The 25,390-nt window shown below is 41.2% G+C and overlaps 1 protein-coding gene across 1 annotated transcript in view; it reads right to left on the bottom strand.

The window, feature by feature from the left end:
- The window catches only part of LOC143983521 (complement factor B-like), a 193,858-nt gene extending 169,563 nt beyond the window's left edge, over nucleotides 1-24,295 (bottom strand). The window contains exon 1 of the mRNA XM_077483313.1: nucleotides 24,134-24,295. Within this exon, the coding sequence (XP_077339439.1) occupies nucleotides 24,134-24,170 (37 nt within the window). The 5' untranslated portion in view covers nucleotides 24,171-24,295. The remainder of the gene's footprint in view (nucleotides 1-24,133) is intronic.
- Nucleotides 24,296-25,390: the final 1,095 nt, after the last annotated feature.

The following is a 25,390-nucleotide window of genomic DNA, read 5'->3' on the forward strand; positions in this document are numbered from 1 at the left end:
TGCAAAGTGTTTTTTGCCAATAGTAAATAAGGCCCTTTGTGACAGAAAACACAAAATGACTTCCCAAACTGCTATTGAGTATTGAAAGAAGTAGACACACACACACACATCTTTTTTTTGGAATTTTTAATAATGCACATTCCAACCAGTGCCTCTTTTTTTAGATATTTTTCTTTTTGTTTTGTTTTTTTTTTGTCATTTTTTTTTTTTTGGAAACATATAAATATATAGATATATCTATATATATATATAGATATATATATATATAAAATAAAATTATAAAAAAAATACATAAAATAAAATTTTTAACTACTTACAGAAAACAAGGGGTAAAGCCAAATTTTGAAGATGCACACCAAAAATTGGTAATGTCAACATGTGCTATGTGCCATCATGAGTGATCAATGGACGTGTTTGGTGGGTGCAATCCCTTCCTCTCACATACTAGAATGAGGAAGGGTTTGCAAACACCAAATGCGTACATTGCGATCCTCTGATGGCACATGTTGACACACCGTGTGCATCTTCAAAATTTGGCCTCTAAAAACAATGTTATAAAAACATAAAAAAATTTTGGGCAAGGAAATGAAGAACATGATCTTTCGTTTTAGGGAAAAGGGTCTTAGATTCTCCCTAAAACATCGATCATGTTCTTCATTTCCTGCCTCATAATGTCCAGTTGTTGTTGCATGGCATGGATGTTGTTCTCCATCAAATCAATGTTGCCATTCCAGGCCATGATCTGCCCAATCAGCCTCTGGGCACTGTCTGTGGAAAATGGCTCCGCGGCTTGTCCTTCCACAACCAGATCATCACCTAAAAACATGTGTAGATAAAAAATTGGTTAAAATATACAGCCATTAATTGTTTACCTTAAGCTGGGTTGTCAGACACTCACTTTGTGGGGTGCGTATCTCCACCACCTCTTCCTCCTCCACATCTAGCCCTGGGCTGTGCTGATCCAGCTCGGACACTGGGCTGGGCTGCTCCCTCTCGGACACTGGGCTGGGCAGCTCCATCATGGACACGGGGCTTGGGCTAACTGCCCAATCAGGCTGGTGAGGTCGGGGCGTCCTGGGCTGCTCCGCCTCTTGTCTGAGTCTTTGTTCCCCTATGAGAATGAAAAAAAAAAAAAAAAGGTATACTTTTAAGCATAGTGATATTTGAGTTCAGAAATTGGAATATGAAACATTGGTTTGAAGTGGTGTACAATTATTAGCTGGTTATTACAAGATCCTAGTTTAATACATCATTAAAATGACATTTTTTTAGTTAGGCTGTGTTCAGACTGCTGCGATGTGCGAACGCTGCAAATCTACTGTGGTTTCACGCATCGCATGCCTCCCGGAGGCAGTTCACACTGCCCTATGTGACCTGCTGGGAGTGTCAGTGTAAAGTTTTATTGACACCTCCAAATTATTTCTCATATCACAGTGCAATCTTTAAACTCGGACAGGAATCGGACCACATGGTGTGAACACCCATGTGATCCGATTCGGCTGTGGACTAAAAAAAGGGCCATGTACAAGTTTGGTCCGGATGCGATGCAAATTCAGCCATACTATATGTATGGCTGAAATCGCATCACACAGAGATCACATGTGATTTGCACTGCAGTGCGGTGCAAATCACATTCGATCTCGTACATTGCAGCAATGTGAACCTAGCCTTTAACCAAACTGTGATACTTTATATCTTTTGTCCAAGTTTCACAGACGGACACACTCGAATCATCCCCTGGAGTACCTGTGTGTGATTATGTCAAAAAATGTTCTATGATGTCCCAAACTACACTAAATGATTCCCAGTCCAGATGTTGAACCAGCATTTTATCTATCTATCTATCTATCTATCTATCTATCTATCTATCTATCTATCTATCTATCTATCTATCTATCTATCTATCTATCTCATTTTTTTATTGAGACTACATTACACTGAATAAATTTATGAAACTTTATTAAAAATTTATATCCTAAACTGAGTGTGACAATTCAGTTTATCATGAACAATACCAAAAAATTAATAACTAATTAAAATCTAATCAAACACCAGATAAATTTACACCATATACAAATCCATGCTATTTACGTCCACATATACGAACAAGCATATTCGCTCATTACATGAACTATTAACCACACGAACGATCAAATTCGCCAGATTTACAAATATATCGTATACCTATACGAACGATTATGTCCAACAGTCACGATAAACGCGGAGTTTACTCACTTTTTTTCAGGGCCTTTTTGATTCGATGGTATTGGTCCGGCTCCCTGGATTTGATGTCGGACCATCATTTCCGGAGCTGATCCTTGCCTCTTCGGACCCCAAATTTGCTGTGCAAAGTTTCGGCAACTATATCCATGATGCCGTTTTTGCGGATATTGGGTTTGGGATACGGGCCATTTTCCCCATCGTAATCCTCCCTTCTCAATATATCCACCATCTCCACCATCTCTTCAAAGGCCATGTTTGTGGCCTTATATCTCTTCCTTGCTCTGGAAGCATGTGGTTGAGGGCTTTCCTCCGCGCTGCTCACTGAAATTCCGTCTGCCATTTTCACCTATCAATCTCCCACAGCGGAACGAGGGTAAAAGGGGCGGGGAAATACGGTCACACGGAACGTCAGGGGCGGGCAACGTGGGCGACGCAGGCGGAGCTTGAACGCATGCGCTGTATATAAAGCGTTACCGCGAGGCCGTACGCTTGTCCGAACGGAAGCAGCGAGTGCTACACGCGACGGTAAGATGGTTATCTTTTTATTTTATTTTAATTTTAAGCCTGCGTTAGGAATGTATATAGTGAGATTTCACCTTGTTGATGGTTAATTGATTTTTATGTGGGTTGGTGGTTGAGTGGGGTTGGTGTTTTGTGTGGTAGTGTGGGGGTGGGGGTGGGTGTATGGGGGGGGGTAGTGTGTGTGTGTGTGTGTGTGTGTGTGTGTGTGTGTGTGTGTGTGAGGGGGGGGGGTGGGGGTAGGTGTATGGGGGGTAGTGTGTGTGTGGGGGGGTAGTGTGTGGGGGTAGTGTGTGTGTGTATGGGGGGGTAGTGTGTGTGTGGGGGGTAGTGTGTGGGGGTAGTGTGTGTGTGTATGGGGGGTAGTGTGGGTGTGGGGGGGTAGTGTGTGTGTGTGGGGGGGGGGGTAGTGTGTGGGGGTAGTGTGGGTGTGGGGGGTAGTGTGTGTGTGTGGGGGGGTAGTCTGTGGGGGTAGTGTGGGTGTGGGGGGGTAGTGTGTGTGTGTGTGGGGTAGTGTGTGGGGGTAGTGTGGGTGTGTGGGGGGGTAGTGTGTGTGTGGGGGGGGTAGCGTGTGTGGTAGTGTGTGTGTGGGTGTAGTGTGGGTCTCGCCTACATTGTCACAATATAAATAGTGTGCATTTGGTCTGACATTTTTTTTTTTTATCAGAAATCAAAATGCAAAAGTATACCCCAGACCCCTTTAAGGAGGAGGCCTTCCTCTCCACATTTATCGATATATTAGAGTCGCACAGGAGCCTGTGGAATTCCAAACACCCACAATATTCCAGCCGTCCTGGCCGGAGGAAGACACTGGGGACAATTTTGACATTTGTGCAAACCCGACTCCCCCAGGCAGACATTGACTTTGTGAGCAACAAAATTCAGAACCTGCGTAACGTGTATAGGCGGGAGCTCAAAAAGGTCCTAGACTCCCAAACATCAGGAGCAGCAGCAGGTCAGATCTATGTACCTAGGCTGTGGTATTACGACAGGCTGCGTTTTCTGGATGACATGTCCGAAGCCAGGCAGTCACTTTCTACTCTTCCGTCTACCCTTCCCTCCACCCTTCCCTCCACCCTTCCCTCCACCTCAGGTGAGCCATCCCTGGAAGATCCAGACCCTTCCTTGCTGGACGAAGTTGATGCGCCCAGCTGGAGCCAGGTATATTTTAGTTTCTAAAGTTAGGATTGCTCAAATATTAATGATGTAAAGTTCAATGTTTGAATTGCTTCCAAATCTAGGATTTCATCACAAATTAAATTAGATATAAGGATACAGTAGTTTCCACAAATGTGGCTCAAATCTTGGTGAACTGATGGAAAAATGATGGTGTCAAAATGATAGCCTTTTGTATTTTAAGACAAATATATTTGCAAGTGAGAACTGTAAAATTGTTAGTGATTGATGATTTCAAAATATAGACATATTTTAGTTATTGATTTCTTTGTTTTTTACACAGGATGAGCTCACCCAGGAGGAGGCCGGGACGAGTGGTATGGAGGAGGAGGCCGGGACCAGCCACACACAGGAGCTAGCTGGGCCCAGCAGGAGTCGGACCGAAAGCCAGGTCCCTCCCCTCCGCCTAGCCAGCAAAAGGCCCAGGAGGATGACACGGACAGAGGAGGAGTCATTGGCACTTATACGCCAAGCCACCCAAGTGCTGAGCAAACCCCCCAATCCTGAGGAGGCCTACGGTACATACTTGGCAAGCAAGTTGCTAGAAATGGAGAAGGCACAGCGCAACTTGTGCGATTCAACGGGGTCTGAAGGGTGAGCTAACACCGACCACCAGACTGTATAACACAGACCCTACTGCTCCTCCTCCTCCTCCTCCTCCTCCTCCTACCACAAGTCCACCACCAGAGGCACAGCCTCCAGCGAAGCGTGGAGGGAAGGCTAGACGGAAGAGTCGGAAGTGACTGCCTGGCTTCAGTCTGCTCTGACAGAAGACGCAGGCTGTTGTAGTACCACAGTCTGGGGACATAGATCTCATCTGCTGCTGTTCCTGGTCTTTGGGATTCTAGGACCATGTTGTGCTCCCTATTTACATGTTACACAGGTTCTGAATTTTGGTGGCCACTCACTTGATGTGTGCCTGGGGGACAAAAGGCTTCACAAACTTCAAAATTGTCTCCAGTGTTGCCTCCCTCTTGATTTAGTTTTGTTCTGACGAAAAATAAATATTTATTATTTCCAAAAATATTGTATGTTTTTTTGTTTTGTTATTTTGGCTTAAAAAAACAGAGTTTATTTGTAAGTAGGCAGGTACATGTCAAAAGACTCTGGGGGTTATTTACAAAACACACGTTCATGTTAATAGATATATGCTAACTTCAAGTGCAATTTTTAAAGCACTGCAAGTGCACTTGGAAGTGCAGTCGCTGTAAATTTGAGGCTTAACATTTGAAATGAGGGGAAGCTCTGCTGATTTTGAACATTCAATCATGTGTAAGCTAAAATGCTGGTTTGGGTATCTATCTATCTATCTATCTATCTATCTATCTATCTATCTATCTATCTATCTATCTATCTATCTATCTCTACTTACATAGTCCTGCTTGGCCAAAAAAAAACGCAAGTCCATCTTGTTTCAAAACCCCCCCCACAAAAAAAAAAAAAAAAAAATAATTTTTAACTGACAATTGTAGTTCCAAAAATATATAGTAATATATAAATTCTATAATTTTTTTTAATATATATATATATATATATATATATATATATATATATATATTTCTTTTTTATATATATATATATATATATATATATATATATATATATTTTATATTTTTATAAAATTGGAATATTAATCATAGGATGAGGATGAATAAAAACATTTGGGATAACTCTGTGTGAATATAAGCAGCAAAGCTACTTCACTTTTCTTGCATTATGAAGAAGAAAAGAACGGGCTATATTAAAAAAAACACAAAATTAGCAGCATGACGAATATGCTAGCTTCAATACGAACACTAGTTTTACAAGACCGAGCGCTTCCGCCCTGTCCGCCCTGTAAATCCTTTCTGGGCATGCGTCATACTTAGTATATAGTACGGAAATTCCGAAAGACTTAGTCCGCCAGACTGTCCGCTGAAAAAGTCCGCTGAAGCCCACACATGAGCGGACTGTCCGCTGAAACACGTTTCAGCGGACCAAGTCCGTCAGACAGTCCGCCCGTGTGTACGCGGCCTAAAAGTTTGGGTTATACCCTGTAGTAACTTGCCACTTAGCCCACTAACAGAAGCAACACTTATTAGTTCTGTGGCTTTCATCGGCGGGGGTAGCACAAGTATTGGGGCATTTTTTAACCTTAAAAGCCAGCTCCACTTTTGTGGAAAAAAAATATAGCAAATTAAAAATATATATATATTATAACATATACAATTACTAAACAAGCCATTCTGTAATTTAATGTTAACAAAAATGAAATTTCTTTTTCAATCTGCAGCGCTGTAATTTTCTGTAAAATGTATTGCCACAGGGTCACCTTTAAGGTAGGGCAAAAGGGGCAGCTGACCTTGTTGTGGGGCCCAAAGCAGCTACCTCATACTTACCAACTATCCAAGTTTAAATTGCCTTGTCTCTTGAAGTTTCAGTCCTGTGCTGTGTCCTGATATCTCACTGTGAAGTGCTGCTACTAATGCTGCCCAGCTCTGCTCTATTGTTGTGTACAGATGACTCACCTGCAGACCCTGTGTTTACATGTAAATAACCGGTATTCATATGTAAATAGCGGCGGCATTACTAATTAACCTCCCTGGCAGTATGATTATTTCAGATTTTAGCTGCTGAAAGTGGTACCATTATTTTGCATGAAAATTTGGCATTTTATATTGTAGGCCTGTAATTCTTAGGAATAACTCACTTAAATCTGTCCAAACCAGAGTCTAGCAGACATCCCGGGTATGATAGTTTGAAAAATTTAATCATAAATTGTAATATAATAAATAACTATAAATAATTATACCAAATAATAATTTAACAATAATAAAAAATATTCAATAATGTAATCAAATCAAAAACACCGAAATTTGCTCAGTTGCAGAATTGTCACTGTCATTACTTTTCAGTATTTGATGACGGATCTCCCCACAAATCGCTATCGCTCAATTCTGCGAGTGATTACAATTTATTATCGCTGTTTTCTAGCTGGACTAAAATCATTTTTGATGTAAAGGGACAGTTTTGGTTGCTATGGACAATCTCCAGTTTCCAGGCATAAAGAACAGTTTTTATATTATAAAACTGCATGCAGGACACTGGACAGACCACTAGGAAAAAAGGGGATGTGAAATAATTACATACAGCAATGTAATCTGTAAAATTACATTATACTGTATGTATACTGTGTGTTTCACTGTTCGAATTTGGCGCTGTTCTCCATCCCCGTGCGTCACACCGCTCGCAGGGAACGTGATAGATCGAGCGGAGCACGGCTCGCTCGCACAGCGGGGGGACATCACTGGATCCAGGGGACAAGGTAAGTAGCCTCTCCCTGCATTCAGCGATGCAGTCCCGAGTTTGGCTCGGGGTTACCGCTTTTGGTATAAAATGTCCACCCCGAGCCAGACTCGGGAATACCGCCAGGGGGGTTAAAGGATTTCCACAGGATTTTTTAGTCGATTTTAATTTTTTTATTAAGGATATGTAGTTTTTGGAGGATAAATCATTGATATTAGGAGTGAGAAGGATGCCTAAGGGAGTGATTCTAGTGACCAGGAGAAATTAAAGGAGGAGCGTAGATTTGGAGACATTTACCGTCAGTCCAGATAAAGATGCATAAGTATTAAGGGTCTGTAGAAGGTTCGGTAGCGAGATATTTGGTTGTGTGAGAAAGAGGATCAATTCGTCTGCGTACATGCTTAAAGCGGAGGTCCACCCTAAAGTGGACCTTCCGCTCATCGGAACCCTCCCCCCCTCCGGCGCCATAATTGGCACCTTTCAGGGGGGAGGGGGGAGCAGATACCTGTACAGTACAGGTATCTGCACCCACTTCCGGGATAGCTCTCTGCGGAAAGGGGCGTAGATTACGCCCCTTTCCACAAGTGCCCGCCCCTTTCCGCAAGTGCCCCGCTGCCTGCTGGGAAACACACAGATCCCAGAGGCAGCGGGGACCGTCCTTATTGCGCAGCGCGTCTCGCGCATGCGCAGTAGGGAACCGGGAAATGAAGCCGAAAGGCTCCATTTCCTGATTCCCATACCCAAGATGGCGGCGGCAGCACCCGAGAGACGATCTAGAGATCAGCTTCGGGTGCCGACATCGCGGGCGCGCTGGACAGGTAAGTGTCACTATTTTAAAAGTCAGCAGCTGCAGTATTTGTAGCTGCTGGCTTTTTAAAAAAAAAATGCGGAGTCCCAGCGGACTCCCGCTTTAATTTATATGTGTCGTTGTTTGTTAAATAGCCTTTAATATCCAGGTTTAGTAGGATTGATGTTGCTAAGGGCTTAATCGCTAGAGCAAAAAGTAATGGGGAGAGGGGGCAGCCTTGACGTGTGCCTCTGCCGACTTTGAAAAAGTCTGATTACAAACTGGTAATTTTATTCAAGTGGAAGGGTTGTGATAAAGAGCATGAAATGCATGGGTTAATCCACCATTAAACCCATATTTATTTAATACTATATCTAGAAAGTTCCAGGACTTGCTATCGAAAGCTTTGTTGATATCTAAGCTAAGTAATAGGACTGATTTGGAATTAATATTGGCGTCTTGAATAACATTTGTAACTAGCCGTATATTGTCTGTGATTTGTCTACCCGGAATGAAACCTGATTGATAGGGAGAAATTAAGGAGGGGATTGTTAATGCTAATCTATTTGCCCTAGTCTGCTAAATATTTTAACCACTTCAATACCAGGCACTTAAACACCTTCCTGCCCAGACCAATTTTGAGCTTTCAGCACTGTCGCACTTTGAATGACAATTGCGCGGTCATGCTACACTGTACCCAAATGAAATTTTTATCATTTTTTTCCCATAAATAGAGCTATCTTTTGGTGGTATTTGATCACCTCTGCGGTTTTTATTTTTTGCTAAACAAATAAAAAAATACCAAAAATTTTGAAAAAAATAATGTTTTTTTTTGTTTCAGTTTCAAAACTTTGCAAATAAGTAAGTTTTCTCCTTCACTGATGGGCACTGATGGGGTTACACTGATGGGCAATGATAAGGTGGCACTGATGGGCACCGATGAGGTGGCACCAATGAAGTGGCACTGATGAGGTGGCATTGATGGACACCGATATGTGGCACTGATAGGAGGCACTGATGGGTGGCACTGATGGGCGACACGGATGGGCACTGATAGGTGGCACAAATTGGCACTGATAGCTGGCACGGATTGGCATGGATGGGCATGGATAGGTGGCACAGATGGGCATGGGTTAGTCGGCACAGGTGGGCATGGGTAGGCGGCACAGGTGGGCATGGGTAGGCGGCACAGGTGGGCATGGGTAGGCACTGATAGGCGGCACAGATGGGAACTGATAGGCGGCATTGTATAATAATATATTGTACTAATGGATGCCAATCAGTGCCAATCAATAATGCATGCCAATCAGTGATGCCCATTGTGGGCACTGATTGGCATCCATTATGGGCACTGATTGGCATCCATTGTGGCACTGACTGGAATCCCTGGTGGTCTAGGGTGGCATACCTTGTCCTTGGCATCCCTGGTGGTCTGGTGGCGTCCCTGGTGGTCCAGTGTGGGCATCCTCGGGGGGCTGTGCTGATAATCGATCAGCACAGACCCCCCCTGTCAGAAGAGCAGCCGATCGGCTCTCCTCTACTCGCGTCTGACAGACGCGAGTGAGGAAAAGCCGATCACCGGCTTTTCCTATTTACATTGTGATCAGCCGTGATTGGACACGGCCGATCACGTGGTAAAGATTCTCCGTCGGAGACTCTTTACCGAGGTCGTAGTTGCCGGGTGTCAGACTGACACCCCGCAACAAGGGTCGCCGCGATGCGCGCCCCCGGGGGGGGCGTCATATGACGTCCGGTCAGGATTATGCAACCACTTTGCCACCGTCTATTTGCTATAGGGCGGGCGGCAAGTGGTTAAGGTCGTTATTTATTACTGAGTAGGGATGAGCTTCGTGCTCGCCCGTTTGGCGAATTCCAAACATTATGGGCCATTCGCGCCAAATTCGTGTGGCGCTCACGGCCCACAATGCACTGCGCCATTGCAGTGCATTGCTGGCTCATGATTGGCCAAGCATGCACTGTGACCCCGCATGCTTGGCATATCACAGCGCCGGCAGCGAGGAGAGCCATGATTGGCCACAGGCAGGATGCCTGTGGCCAATCATAGCTCAGGCTGTGTAGTACACGCCCCACACTATATAAGGCCGCCAGCGCGGCAGCCTTGTGTAGTGTGTTGGCATCTGTAGGAGTTAGTGGGTGTTCTGTGTACCTTCAACACAGTATACACCGATTGTTATCGGCCGATTTTGCGTTCTTGCTCTTCTGTAGTGGTTGTTGTCTGTGTGCCCTGACCGCAGTATACACCGCTATATCCACCTATTATTATATTCTTAATATCTAAATTTTAATTGGCTTTATTATACTTTATTCAGAATATAATTTTTCCATATTGTGTGAAAGAGAACTCTGAATCAATTAATTCTATGTTATGACTTGTGATAATTGAAGAAGTAAACATTTAAAACCTGTCAGGATTTTAAAGAATATTGTATATTTTATATAAGCTTTTCTTAAATGTAAGTGAAAGTTTGTATAGAGTCTGAAATTCTCCCTTCCCCCTACGTCCGGTCATTTTAGGCTGTGGAGCTGTGTTTTAAGTGTTAACATATGGTGACTTGACTATAAGTAACCACTCATTAGCCCACACTTTTGTAAAGGAGGAGTTATCTTTCGGGCGGGAGATTAGAGAATGGTTGATATAGTCGAAACATTGGGAGCAGACTTTCTCTTGAACATTTCGCCTGCTAGAGGGAAGACCTCAGAAAGACACATTTCAGCACACAGAGATTACAGCATACAAAGGGTTATTCGGCCATTTTAAATGCCACATGGCATAAACTGAATTGTTCCATAAGACAATTTTAAAGATATTAATGATAATCATTGTAATATTTTTGTAAGTATTCTTTTCTATTTAAATGTGTACAAATAAATACACATTTTTGAATTACGCTGACTCAGAACTAATTAAGGAAATTTGTCTCACAATCTCGGTCTCACCATATATACTTAAGACTTTGAAATATTCATTACATTACGAGAATATTTTTACATTGGCTCAGCCATCCAGTCAATCATAAGTCGGAAGTTTTTTTTTCAACTTCCATCCTTTGATCAGAGGGAAAGTAATGAACAGAGATTAAACTTCGCAAAGATTGAAAAGAACCTAGAAGAAAAATCGATCGATTGATTGTGAAAGACCGGAGAATTTCAGTTATACAGAAGTCTTGAAAGACGGTGGACAGTGGGAAAACTGACGAGTTTTATATTTGGTGAGTAGAAAAGTAATATGGAATTTGTAGATGTTTTAGCTGATGAAAGTACATTCGAATTTAAAGGTTTATCGAAACAGGTCTCTGATGCTGTTTTATGGAAATCAATGTATGATCAATGTTTTCAGGCAAATGCTGACATTGAGAAGGATAGATTCTCATTAGTTAAAACAAAGAAAAAAGTACGTAATGTAATGAAACTTGTTACAAGTTGTAATGCTATGGTGTTTGATATGCCAGGAAAACAAAGTCAAAGTGTAACTGAAAATTTACTTTTTGAACCTAGTTGTTCAAGTTTTGAGCATTTAGAGAATGCAATAGAAATTGCAGCAAAGCAGGAGAAGAAATATACTGAACAATTATTGACTGAAAAAATTGAATTGGAACATAAAATGAATGCATTATTGCAATCTCTTAAAGAAAATGAAAATCAAATAGTTTGCTTAAGACCCAATTACTGCAAGCTGAGATTCCTGCACATGCTCAGTGCTCAAAAATGGAGGATGGTGGACATGTGACAAAGTCAGACGTGAACCTCATATCCTGTGATGAGTCAAATGTTAATATTTCCTCAGACAATGAGAGTGGGAAGTCAGTTGACTTAAATAATACTGATATTAAGCAGAAATGTAGATTTTCATCACCATATGCTCAGAGGAAAGTCTATAAAAAGTTGATTAATAATAATACACAAAAGAGGTTGTATTATCCGAAAATTTTGACCAGGCGTCAAGAGGTTTATTCAGTACGTTGGCACAGTAATCTGAGGTATAGAGGTCATAATAAGCAAATTTATTTTTCTTCTAAGACCCAAAGACAAAGATTGCAAACTGAAAATAGTCCATTAAGACAGGAAAGGTTTAATTATGTAGCATATAACACTCTGAAAACAGTCAGCAGTCCTTAAATTAACTGCAGATATGGTAAGAATTTTCTGGTTGATGTTTACTGGCTATGAATAAAGGATTGATTTGAGTTTAAAAGATTTGGTTTTGACGTTTGGAATATTATTGAGGATTTTGATATAATTTTAATATTTTCAAGGATAATCTATTGGAATATTATTTTTTATCAATGTTTCATTGTCATGAGTATTAAGTTTTTATTTTTGTTTTGTTCAAGCTGAACATTGAAAGGTTTAATTCACTTGAAAAGAAGAGTAAAGAATAGTTTTGTATTCAGTAACTGAAGACATTTTCAGCATGGTACTCAATTAGCAATTGAATGAATAAGACAACAAAGAGAGACAGAGAAAATTGATGAGCTTGTATTTGTTGATGATTCAAGATATTGTATGTCAGGCAATTATTGCAGTAGGTATTACATGTTTCAGCTCAACGAACAGAACTTGAAGCAGTAAAAACTGCATTGATTATTGACAAGGAAGAGAAGAAAGGTTCACTAGTGATTTATAGTTATAGTTCATATGTTGTACGTTACCTATTTGGAAACGTAGAGGTTTTGTGGATTCATCCAATAAGACTCTTGTGCAGAAAGAGACATTAGAAGTAGTTTTTGACCTTGCAGAGAGTAATTCTTTTGCATATGCTATTGTAAAAATCCAGCACATAAAAAAGATAGTGAGTTATCTGTAGGTAATAGAACAGCAGATTTATTGGCAAAGGAAGCAGCTTTTGCATGGAGAGTTAGTAGTTCAACCTGAAATGGTATCAATTAATGTTGTGAAGAAAATGGACACACATATTCCTTTAATTTCAGAGGAAAAAAAGGTCACGATCTTTTTTGTCTTCATCGGATGTCACAAAATGATCATTTTGGTCATTAGACCATAAGTTTGTGTCATGACTAAAAAGGATTCTTGTGTTTTTTTTTTATATATCACAGCACCTACAGGTGGGATTCACTAATGATGATGCTTTAATTATTGTTTAGATGTTGATTAATCATGTTTTTCTAATTTGGGGTATATCAGTAAACCTCAGTAGTGACAGAGGATGTGTAATATCAGGGAATAGAACAGAGATTTCATGTATGGTAATATTCACAGTCTGCGGGTATTATTGTGAGGATGTATCGGATAATTAAATCTAGGATTGATAAATGTTGTTGGACAAAGGAAATATTTGGGTTGATGTAGCTCCAGTTATTTTTAATGGATGTAAGAAGCACAATTTCTGATGCTACAAAGTATTCTCCTTTTGAGTTTAAAAGAGAGAGGAAAATGGCGTTTGCGTTGCCTCGTGAAGTCAAAATTGGTTGCAGATGTTACAAGATAATTTGAACAGTATCTTGCCACATGCAGCTACATGTATGCAAAAAATGGTTCCTCCTCATATTTCTAAGTTTGAGAAAGGAAGTTATTTCATGATAAAAAGTGTCTTTGTTCTAGCTAAAAATATAAGTTTTTATATTACAATGTTTCTTGATTAAGAGATTAAGAAATAATTTGTATATATATTGATAAGGTAAAAAGGTTTGTGTATGTTTAAAATGTTTTTATACAAAGGGTTATTCATAGCAACCCTTAGGAATTTAGAATGAGTAACACTCATTGTTTTAGAAAGGTGGGAGGGAAAATACTCATTCTGTAGCACTGTCCTGCTCAGAAGAACCTTAGAAGGAAAATAAGGTGGGGGCTGTTTTTTTGTTTAGGAGTGGACACAGACAATTAATGGAGTACACACATTCCAGTGAAATGTTCATTCCAGTACACATAAGACATATATATATCATGAAGAATTGTTATTAAATCCATGCACATATCGGATTTAATCTTCATTGTAAGAATAATCTATTTTTGATATTCTACAATTGATATTGTTTTTTGTAACATTTTGTTATTTTGTTGTTAAACCAAAAATTATCTTTTATACAAGATAAGCGGTCTATCAAGTTGACCAGGAACAGAAAGGTTTATTTAAAATAAAATTAGATGTTGTTGGCATAAGTCTAAGACAGAAAAGGTAAAAGATGATTAAAGAATTGTTACATGTGAGGTCACACCCAGAGATGGTGAAATGCACGTCACAGAGTTTCAGGAGTTGAAACATGGAAAAGTAATTGGGAAAGTCCATGGACATTTTGATATGTTCAAGGGGTACAAATACTTTCTCAGTTCAGTGAAATAAGTATGTAGAAAGAAAAATGTGGGTATAACAAATCTAATATTCCGAGATAATGATGCTGCATTCCTTTTTTCAGGAATGAATCATAAAAATCTAATCTGGAGGAATCATGGATCCCAAAAAGATGTCGGATCAACAAAAGAAAAGTTTTAAAGAGAGAAAGTGTATCATCACTACAGGATGCATCTTTTCCCTAGTGACAATTTTATTTGTGATAAGATATATCAAGAACTGCTCAAGTTATGCAAAGACTAACAGGAATGAAGAATTACACAACAAAGATCATATGTTATTCAGAAATAAGAGAGATGTAGACATTGATATCAATGCAGATGAACTGAAAAATAAGAACATTGATATCATTACAAAGGACAAAAATGATAGAGTTATTGATATTAGTGCATATGATAAAAATCATAATTTTAGAGATGTTGATATTAATACAGCAGAAGATTTGTATGGATTTTTATGTATTGGAGACGGATATCATTGTTGTTTACAATTGTATTTCATTCACAGCAATAATATTGAAATCAAAGTTAAAATAGAATCCAAAACAAAGTTTGTTAAAATGCAGGGATCTTATAGACTAAATAACAAAACCGGAACTTTTGAGTGTAACATATTGTTGAGGAGTTTCTGGTCTATATATTTAAAAGGTAATGAGTCAACAATTTGGTCTGGAGATGTTACTAATATTATGACAAGATCTGGGAAAATACTTTATTCCTTTGATCAATTTTATTATCTTTTTCAAAGTTTTGTAAAGATATTAAATCCAAAATATTTAAACATCATTGGAGATGAAAAAGGAGACGTTGTAAGAACATGGGATTTTAAAGTAACAAGGAAATTTACTCAAATAAGGGTCAAAATTGATATTTTTATAGTTGACAGGATTGTTCCAGAAATTAATATTTTCCCACAATCTTTAAAAATTATGGAAGATAAAGATAATTTGCATTTGATATGTGATACAAAAATATCTTTACCTCAAAATTCATTGTTGACTTGGAAAAGGAATGATGAGTTTTTGGGTAGTTTTCTTTATAGTTCTACTATCATAATTCATAAAGGAATTTTTGGTAGTGTGAATTGGATCAATGATACATTTGTTTATCAACAAATGAGAGTATCTTTGAATGATACTGGTATATATGAATGTTGCATATCAATAGAAAATTATCCAGTGAAATGTGCAAAGGCAAGTGTTATTGTTATGTCTCCAAGGAAAACTCCATGTGTCAATAAGAAAAGTTTCTCTGCAAGCCCTTTTCAGATTAACCATTTCCAATCCAGAACTCTTTTGAGAGAAGGAAAGTTTGTCATTATTTTGTGGAACTTTAATGTTTCAGAATGGAAAATTTCTACAAGGTTTCCACAATGTCAAGGACATCTGGTTAATATGGAATTGGGTATTGAGAGATGGTTTGGAATTAATAATAGAAATCATAACAGAAATAAGCGTGGTATTGTTGAAGGTATTTTAGGAGGGATTGGCACAATCGGGAGTATAACAAATAGTATGGATATTAATATTTTAGATTTAAAGTCTGATCTAGAAACCGCTGATTTAGTGGGAAGTAATGGTATTAAAATACAAAGACATTTAAATCAGATTTTAGAAAATATGGTAATTAAAACTGCTAATATAATGGGTCCATCTATTTTACATCTTCAAAATATTACTCTTGATTTGATGAGAAGTGAACAACATTCTCATATAGCCAGAGCATGCTTAGAGATTCAAACAGAATATTCCACTAATTTTAAAATAATTGCGCAAGCATTTCAGAGTGGAATAACTCCTCTTGGCATTTTACAGTATTTGCCCAAAGAATATTTATATGCGATAAATCATACAGATTTATGGGTAAATAAATGGATAGGAAGCAAGCAGGACATATGTTATAGTTCTTCTATGATTCCAATAGCCAGAAAAGAACAAATTTTGGTTCCAATCACTGTTTTGGGATTACCTGTCAGTAATACACAATTATTATACTATAAATTACAGTATACAGATTTTGTATTTAACAATGAAAATTCTGAATTAGAACAATTAGATTTGTCATCATGTTTACAATTCCAGTCTAAAATTATATGTTTACCTAATCAAGATAAAAGCATATTTCATTCTTGTTATCATAATCACACATTATGTTCAGCAAGAATTGAAAATGAAATTAGTTCTGAATTAATTACTCGTGTAGATAAAAAGAAGATTTGTTTTCCGATTATGTCACATACAGAAAGGGTTAAAAAATGTTCTCTTCTTGTACAAATACAGAAAACCTAAATCAAGGGTTGTATTGTATAGAAGGAGATATTGTTGCAATAAGTATTAATTGGTTGAGAACAAATTTAACAAATATGTTTATGAAAAATATTAGCGCTCTTCCTACACAGTATAATATTTCCCAAATAGATGAATTTCCATGGGAAAAATGGGCAAATATAATTCAAAAGGATCAAGGTTTATTAATAGCTTTGGCTAAGGAATTGCAGAATGCAGAAGTATTGTTTAAACATGAACAAGGTAATTTGCAAGAAATATCGCATCAATGGTCAGAATTTTCAGGAAGTAATTGGTGGAAAAAATTTAGTAATAGTGTATCCATGTGGGGAAAAACTTCCATAACTTCAGCAGCAGGAAATATTTTATCACATCCTATTGTAATTATTTTTATTATTATCATGTTATTTCTTATATTCCAGTTATGTTTGATGTTTAAAATGAAAAAATTATATTATCGAATTAGAAGTGATATTAAGAAAGGAGATGATTTGTTACAAAATAAGTTGAAAAGGAAAATGGGTTTTGAAGGTACGAATCCAATTGTACATGACAAAACATTTGGAGTTATTGAATCAAAGTTTGTTTGAATGTGACATGAATGGTGATGAATGAATTTTTAATCTGAAAACTATGATTAGTATTCATATTTCAGAGGGGAATGTTATATTCTTAATATCTAAATTTTAATTGGCTTTATTATACTTTATTCAGAATATAATTTTTCCATATTGTGTGAAAGAGAACTCTGAATCAATTAATTCTATGTTATGACTTGTGATAATTGAAGAAATAAACATTTAAAACCTGTCAGGGTTTTGAGGAATATTGTATATTTTATATAAGCTTTTCTTAAATGTAAGTGAAAGTTTGCATAGAGTCTGAAATTCTCCCTTCCCCCTACGTCCGGTCATTTTAGGCTGTGGAGCTGTGTTTTAAGTGTTAACATATGGTGACTTGACTATAAGTAACCACTCTTTAGCCCACACTTTTGTAAAGGAGGAGTTATCTTTCGGGCGGGAGATTAGAGAATGGTTGATATAGTCGAAACATTGGGAGCAGACTTTCTCTTGAACATTTCGCCTGCTAGAGGGAAGACCTCAGAAAGACACATTTCAGCACACAGAGATTACAGCATACAAAGGGTTATTCGGCCATTTTAAATGCCACATGGCATAAACTGAATTGTTCCATAAGACAATTTTAAAGATATTAATGATAATCATTGTAATATTTTTGTAAGTATTCTTTTCTATTTAAATGTGTACAAATAAATACACATTTTTGAATTACGCTGACTCAGAACTAATTAAGGAAATTCGTCTCACAATCTCGGTCTCACCATATATACTTAAGACTTTGAAATATTCATTACATTACGAGAATATTTTTACACCTATATAGCTAGCTATATTTCTCTTTTTTAATAGAGCTTGCAGTCAGTTGTAGGAGATTGTGCTTGCTGTCTGCATGCCCTGAACCCAGTATACACCGCTATATCCACCTATATAGTTAGCTATCTTGCTCGTTTTAAATAGAGCTTGCAGTCAGTTGTAGGAGATTGTGCGTGCTGTCTGCGTGCTCTGAACCCTGTATACACCGCTATATCCACCTATATAGCTAGCTATCTTGCTCTTTTTTAATAGAGCTTGCAGTCAGTTGTAGGAGATTGTGCGTGCTGTCTGTGTGCCCTGAACCCAGTATACACCGCTATATCCACCTATATAGCTAGCTATCTTGCTCGTTTTAAATAGATCTTGCAGTCAGTTGTAGGAGATTGTGCGTGCTGTCTGCGTGCTCTGAACCCTGTATGCACCGCTATATCCACCTATATAGCTAGCTATATTTTTCTTTTTTAATAGAGCTTGCAGTCAGTTGTAGGAGATTGTGCTTGCTGTCTGCGTGCCCTGAACCCAGTATACACCGCTATATCCACCTATATAGCTAGCTATCTTGCTCGTTTTAAATAGAGCTTGCAGTCAGTTGTAGGAGATTGTTCGTGCTGTCTGCGTGCTCTGAACCCTGTATACACCGCTATATCCACCTATATAGCTAGCTATCTTGCTCTTTTTAAATAGAGCTTGCAGTCAGTTGTAGGAGATTGTGCGTGCTGTCTGCGCGCTCTGAACCCAGTATACACCGCTATATCCACCTATATAGCTAGCTATCTTGCTCTTTTTTAATAGAGCTTGCAGTCAGTTGTAGGAGGTTGTGCGTGCTGTCTGCGTGCCCTGAACCCAGTATACACCGCTATATCCACCTATATAGCTAGCTATCTTGCTCTTTTTTAATAGAGCTTGCAGTCAGTTGTAGGAGATTGTGCGTGCTGTCTGCATGCCCTGAACCCAGTATACACCGCTATATCCACCTATATAGCTAGCTATCTTGCTCTTTTTAAATAGAGCTTGCAGTCAGTTGTAGGAGATTGTGTGTGCTGTCTGCGTGCTCTGAACCCAGTATACACCGCTATATCCACCTATATAGCTAGCTATCTTGCTCTTTTTAAATAGAGCTTGCAGTCAGTTGTAGGAGATTGTGCGTGCTGTCTGCGTGCCCTGAACCCAGTATACACCGCTATATCCACCTATATAGCTAGCTAGCTTGCTCTTTTTTAATAGAGCTTGCAGTCAGTTGTAGGAGATTGTGCGTGCTGTCTGCGTGCCCTGACCTCAGTATACATCACTATATCCACCTACATAGCTCTTCTCTAATTGAGCCATCTGCAGGAGTTAGTGGGTGTTGTGTGTGCCTCCAGCACAATATACACTACCCAATTGCTGGTTTTCCCATCTCCCTTCAGGCCATTACCATGTCTGGAAGGCCAGCAAGGAGAGGCAGACAGGCGCGGGCAGATAAAAGAGGGCAAGCAGGCTCTGTGTCTAGAGACAACAGTGCTGGTCGTGGATGCGGTGCATCGCCATCATCAGCACGTGGCCATGGGACACGCTTGTCCTTCTTTTTGGCAGCTGGACATGTTGAGCCGCAACATGCCAACGACTTGGTAGAGTGGATGACCAAGCCCTCTTCATCCTCCTCATCCTCTCTCACCCAGGCTCAGGGTACTAGCAAAGCAACTGCCAACGCATCGTCTTCCCTCCTCTCAATGTCATCATCAGTGACTCCTTTCTTAGACCCACCACGTCCTCCTCAGGAGTCTCCTGAACTCTTTGAGCACAGTGTTGGGTACATGCTCCAGGAGGATGCCCAGTGTTTTGTAGGCTCTGATGATGATATTCAGCTAGAAGAAGGCAGTAGCTTGAATGCAGAGAAAGGGGATGCTCAAGAAGGACAGCAATCTGGCAGTCATGTTCCACAAGCTGCAGCATACTGCCAGGTTTGCTCCAGCGATGAAGAGGGAGGGGATGATGAGGGCACTGACTCCACGTGGGTGCCTGGTAGGAGAGAGGAGGAGGAGGAGGAGGCACATGTCCAACGAGGCAGGATGCCCTCCGGGGGCCAGCTTAGGGGCAGCACACCGACTGAATCACACCGCAGAGCTCCGCCTGTGCAGGGCGCTGCCTCTGCGCGTTATTCTAAAAGTTCTTTGGTGTGGGCCTTTTTTGAGACGAGTGCATCAGATCTCACCGCTGCTATTTGCAACATATGTCTCAAGTGTATCTCGCGTGGCCAAAACATCAGCCGCTTGGGCACCACATGCTTGACCAGACATATGTTGACCTGCCATGCAGCTCGTTGGCAAGCGTACCTCGAAGACCCACACCAAAGAACAAAGCGGACCTCAGTCCTCTCTGAAACCTGCTCTGAGAGGAATGAAGGTGTAGAATTAGGTGTGTCATAGCCAAGTGCTTCTGGGCACTCTGCTAGCAGTACACCCACGTCCGATTATAGCAGGCGAATATCCCTACCCCCGCTGCTGGACCGGCGAAAGAAGTTCACTCCCAGCCATCCACATGCCCAGCGGTTGAATGCTAGCTTGGCTAAATTGCTAGCACTTCAACTGCTGCTTTTTCAGTTGGTAGACTCGGCCCCCTTCCGCGAGTTTGTACAATGTGCGGTTCCTCAGTGGCAGGTCCCCAAACGCCACTTTTTCTCACGGAAGGCGATTCCGGCTCTCTACCGGCATGCGGAAGGCAATGTCCTTGCCTTGCTGGACAGGGTGGTCAGCGGTAAGGTGCATATTACCGCGACTCATGGACCAGCAGGCATGGACAGGGACGTTACCTGTCTTTCACGGCCCATTGGGTCACTCTTCTGGCAGCTGGGAAGGATGCAGGACAAGGTGCAGTAGTGTTGGAGGTTGTTCCGCCACCACGCCTCCAAAATGCTACTATTGGTTGTGACACACCTCTCTCCTCCACCCCCTCCTCTTCTTCTTCCTCCATGGCCTCTTCCAGTGCTCTGTCATCAGAACCAGCGGTTCTCCGTAGGCGTTCCAGGGGCTATGCAAGTACGCAGGCAAAATTATGCCATGCCGTGCTTGCGCTGGTTTGTTTGGGGGACAGGAGCCACACTGGGGCGGATGTTTTGTCAGCTCTGCAGGGGCAGGCTGAGAGGTGGTTGACACCATGCCAGCTTAAGCCAGGAATGGTGGTTTGCGACAATGGCACCAACCTCCTCTCCGCCCTCCGACGGGGACAACTGACCCATGTGCCCTGTGTGGCTCATGTCCTTAACCTGGTGGTGCAGCAGTTCTTGGGCAGGTACCCGGGCTTACAGGATGTCCTGAAGCAGGCCAGGAAAGTCTGTGTGCATTTCCGCCGATCATTTAATGCCTGTGCTCGGCTGGCTGAGCTCCAAAAGGAGTTGAACCTGCCCAAGAACCGCTTTATATGTGACATGCCCACCATGTGGAACTCAACGTTGGCCATGCTGCAGCGGCTGCACACGCAGCAGAGGGCCATCAATGTGTACCTGTGCGACTACGGCACCAGGACAGGGTCAAGGGAGCTCGGTTTTTTCTCACCACGCCAGTGGGGCATGATCAGGGATACAGTCCCTGCATAGTAGTCCATTATGCTTTACCTTTGCAGGGAGACAAAGAAGAAGTAAACCCATCAGGGTTTACTTCCTCTTTAAGCTTTGGCAATAAAACCTGGAATCTGATTGGTTTGTATGTAGAGCTGCACTAAATTTTACACAGTAAATCAACCCCATAGGGCTAAAGAACTCCTTCCTATTATCCTTGACCTGCAGTGGCAGCCCGTCCATTAGGGGCGCCCGGGCACCGCCCCCTCTCTCCTCGCCACTCCCCTATATGCAATGGATAGATTCATGCATAGCATGAATCTATCCATTGCCGCCACGGCCGCCCCTAATCATGCGTCCTGCCACTTTCAGGTCACCAGTTGCATGAATTAGAGCGACCAGGTTTTTTTTTTTAAATGAAATTATTAGAGCCAGAGGCTCTAATAGGCCTCAAAATAAAGTGGGATCGAGTCGCAGAGAGTGCACTCCGATCCCACTCAGGTGTGTTACAACAGCGAATTAATATTTGCTATTGTAACACTTATACTCCTCCGGCCAATCGGGGAGCGGATCTGATACCTGTCACCCGATTGACTGAAAAGACAGGCACTCCTATTGGACGCCTAGGAGGAGGGGAGGAGACGGTGGAAGCAAGGAGTAGAAGAGCCCATGCATGGATGCCGGTCCTCACCGCTGCTCCTCAGATGCCCGATCCCCACCTCTGCTCCACAGATGCCCAATCCCCACCACTGCACCTCAGATGCCTGGTCCCCACCGCTGCTCATCAGATGCCCAATCCCCGCCACTCCTCGGACGTCTGATAGTGTCGGTGGACCCACTGGCAGACAGCAGCGGGGGGGTTTGAGTTGCCTCGTGGGGGGTTGGTTGTTTGCCACCCCCCCAAACAAAAACCCACCAGCCGACACTGTTGACCTGTTCTTGTACCAAAAAATGGCCCCCAAAAATGGCCCCTTGTTATGCCTCGTACACACAATGAGAATATCGGACAAATCGCCTGTTTATTTTTATTTTTTGCATTCTAGTCTCATATGGAAAACCAATACGTTACTAAAGTTACAAAAATTCTTGTACAACAGAATACAACTTCAGAAGTGATGTAATGTGTTGTATTGTATTATAATGTATTCTTTCGTTTCCGAGCATGCGTAGTCTTAGTCACACAATTTTTTTCGTACAGATACTATACTAATTACACGAAAATTGTTCACTCTGTTATCGTATGAGAAACATTTTGGATGATTTCACATGAACTGCCATGACCGACTCTTGAAAGCTGTGTACTAACGTATAGATTATCGTACGATCGCTCCCAAGGCGGTATTTTTCATCAAATTTTTTCATTATGTGCACTAGGCGTTAGTCTCATTATGCAATTTATTTGTTTATTTATGCAAAATTTTATTTGCAATTTTTCACACAAGTAAAACACAAAAAGACAGGCAGTAAAAAAGAAAAGCAAAATGATATTGCAAGGATTGTCGTGCGATAAAACGCGCTTAACCGCAAAAGGATGCCACCCAAAAGTAGCTCCTGAACCTTTTTTTGGATGACAAGCTTGACGCAATATGTGTTGCTACGATTGCAGCGTGACACTGCAATCGCAAAATGTGCTTCATTCACACCTCGGCGCTTTGAAATCGTGGGCAAAATAGTGGCAAATCTGCCCACGATTCAAAACTCAGAGATGTGAATGCAGTCTAAATGAGGGAAAGGAGAGATAGATTTTTGCGGGAATGAAACAAAGCATGGAAACACCCTGTCTGCAGCCTTTGCAGCTTACTGAAGTGGTTGGGGTGCAAAAACAGGACTCAACCACAAGTCTAAATGAGCCCTTAAATACACACAAAAAAAGAGACAAAAAAACACCACAAATACAAAGCACACTAAATAGAATAAACCAAACTACTCTAAATACAGCAAAAAAAAAAAAAAATCATCATAATAACTGAAATAAAAAAAGAGAAGATTGTTTTCATCTTTAAAGCAAATTAGCCGACAACAAAAAATGTGTGAATTCAATTCAGCCAACATTTCTCTACTTCTACCACCATTTGGCTGGCTCTTTTTGAAAGACAAAAGGGTTGATTTTCTAAAGGCAAATAGGTTGTTTACTTTGGAAGGGAATTTCCCCAGCTGCTTAGTGAATGCAGGGAAATTTCACGTTGCAAAGAACTCCCAATCACATGCCTGGCAAATAATAAAAACTGCATTTTTGCTTGGGCGGGATTGGATGATGGAAGTCAGCAAAGCTTCATCTAATTCACTAAACTCTGGGGCAAATTCCCTTGCAAAGGGAACCGTCTATTTGCCTTTAGTAAATCACCCCTCAAAGTGTGAAATCGGCAGGGGTCATTGATAAAAAAAAAGGGCAGTCAGAGAAATAATTATAACTCTGTTGCGGAGATTTACTAAAACTAGAGAGTGCAAAATCTGGTACAGCTGTGCATGGTTGCCAATCAGCTTCCAGCTTCAGCTTGTTCAATTACATTTTGACAATAAAACTTTAAAGCTGATTGGTTTCTATGTAGAGGATGCACCAGATTTTGCACTCTCCAGTTTTAGTAAATCAACCCTAATTACTTACTTGCTAAGCTGCCCAGTAGAAGCAGCAGCATCATCATGTTGCCGGGAGTCTGGGGACCTCTCTTGCCTCTTCTGCTGTCCCGTCTATTAGTGAGGGGCCGGCTCCTGTGTAGATATAAGAGGGTGTTGTGGGCACATGGACTTTGGGAGGATGAGGTGAATTCCTGTAAATGGTCAAACAAACAGCAGGCTTTCACAACAGGTGTTTGCAGAAGGGAGGAGGGACAGAGAGGGGATTACACAATCCGACAAAGACATGAAAACAGGGTTGCCGGACGCTGGCTAACGCGGGAGGACGGGGATTCGGCAAATGTACTGGAGGCGGCTCTTTTGGGCTCATACGAAAGCCTGTCTTATTTGGTGTATAGAGGTCCGAGGGCTTCATCGGAGCTGACGGCCTCGATGAGAGCAACAATACGGGCCTGGGACAAAGTGCAGGCCTTGCTGAAACAACCAGAGGGGAGTTGGTCTCCTGACACTCCTCTGTGGTTTAATCCTAAATTGCCGCATTTTGGAGAAATCCCAGATCCGGTTATATGGGCCAAAGTAGGTGTTAAACAATTGAAGCATGTGGTAGGAAGGGGGAAACTTTTAACGTTTGATCAGCTTAAGGTTCAATATGATCTTCCAAATTGGTATTTCTTTCGATACCTGCAGTTGCGGCACGCTTTTCTCTCTCAGTTCGGTCCTGGGGCTGTGGAGATGGGAGTGTCGCCTGCGGACGGAGGACCTGAAAAAGCCTCTTTCCGTAGTGTACAGACTGTTGTTCCATGACAGACCAAAGCCTATCCAAAAATGTAGAGACATTTGGAGTGCCTTAGTACCAGACTTTGACGGGGAGGATTGGGATGACATGTGGGGCTACCCGTTTCAGACCCTAGTCTCGGCTAGAGACAGACTTATTCAGTTTAAAATGCTGCATAGAATATATTACACCCCGGCTAGACTGGCCAGAATTTATGGTACGGGTGCGGAGGGATGCTGGCGTTGCACAGCTGACCGAGCTGACTTTGATCATGTGTTTTGGCTGTGTCCGCAGATTGTTGAGTTCTGGAAGGGTGTAACGCAGGTCATACAGTCTGTACTTTCGGTGCCGATTCCAGCCACGGTCGCGACGTGTTTGCTCGGGCTGGTGGAGGAGTTGGCACCCCGAAAGGCGCAGAGGACTCTGATTTCTCTGGCGTTATTTTATGCACGTAAAGCTATCCTGTTATGTTGGAAGAAACCTGCACCTCCTATGGTTTCTTACTGGAAGGGT

The sequence above is a fragment of the Lithobates pipiens genome, unplaced genomic scaffold, assembly GCF_037356315.1.
Source record: "Lithobates pipiens isolate NorthernLeopardFrog02 unplaced genomic scaffold, aLitPip1_a1.2 Scaffold_1, whole genome shotgun sequence".
NCBI lineage: Eukaryota > Metazoa > Chordata > Amphibia > Anura > Ranidae > Lithobates > Lithobates pipiens.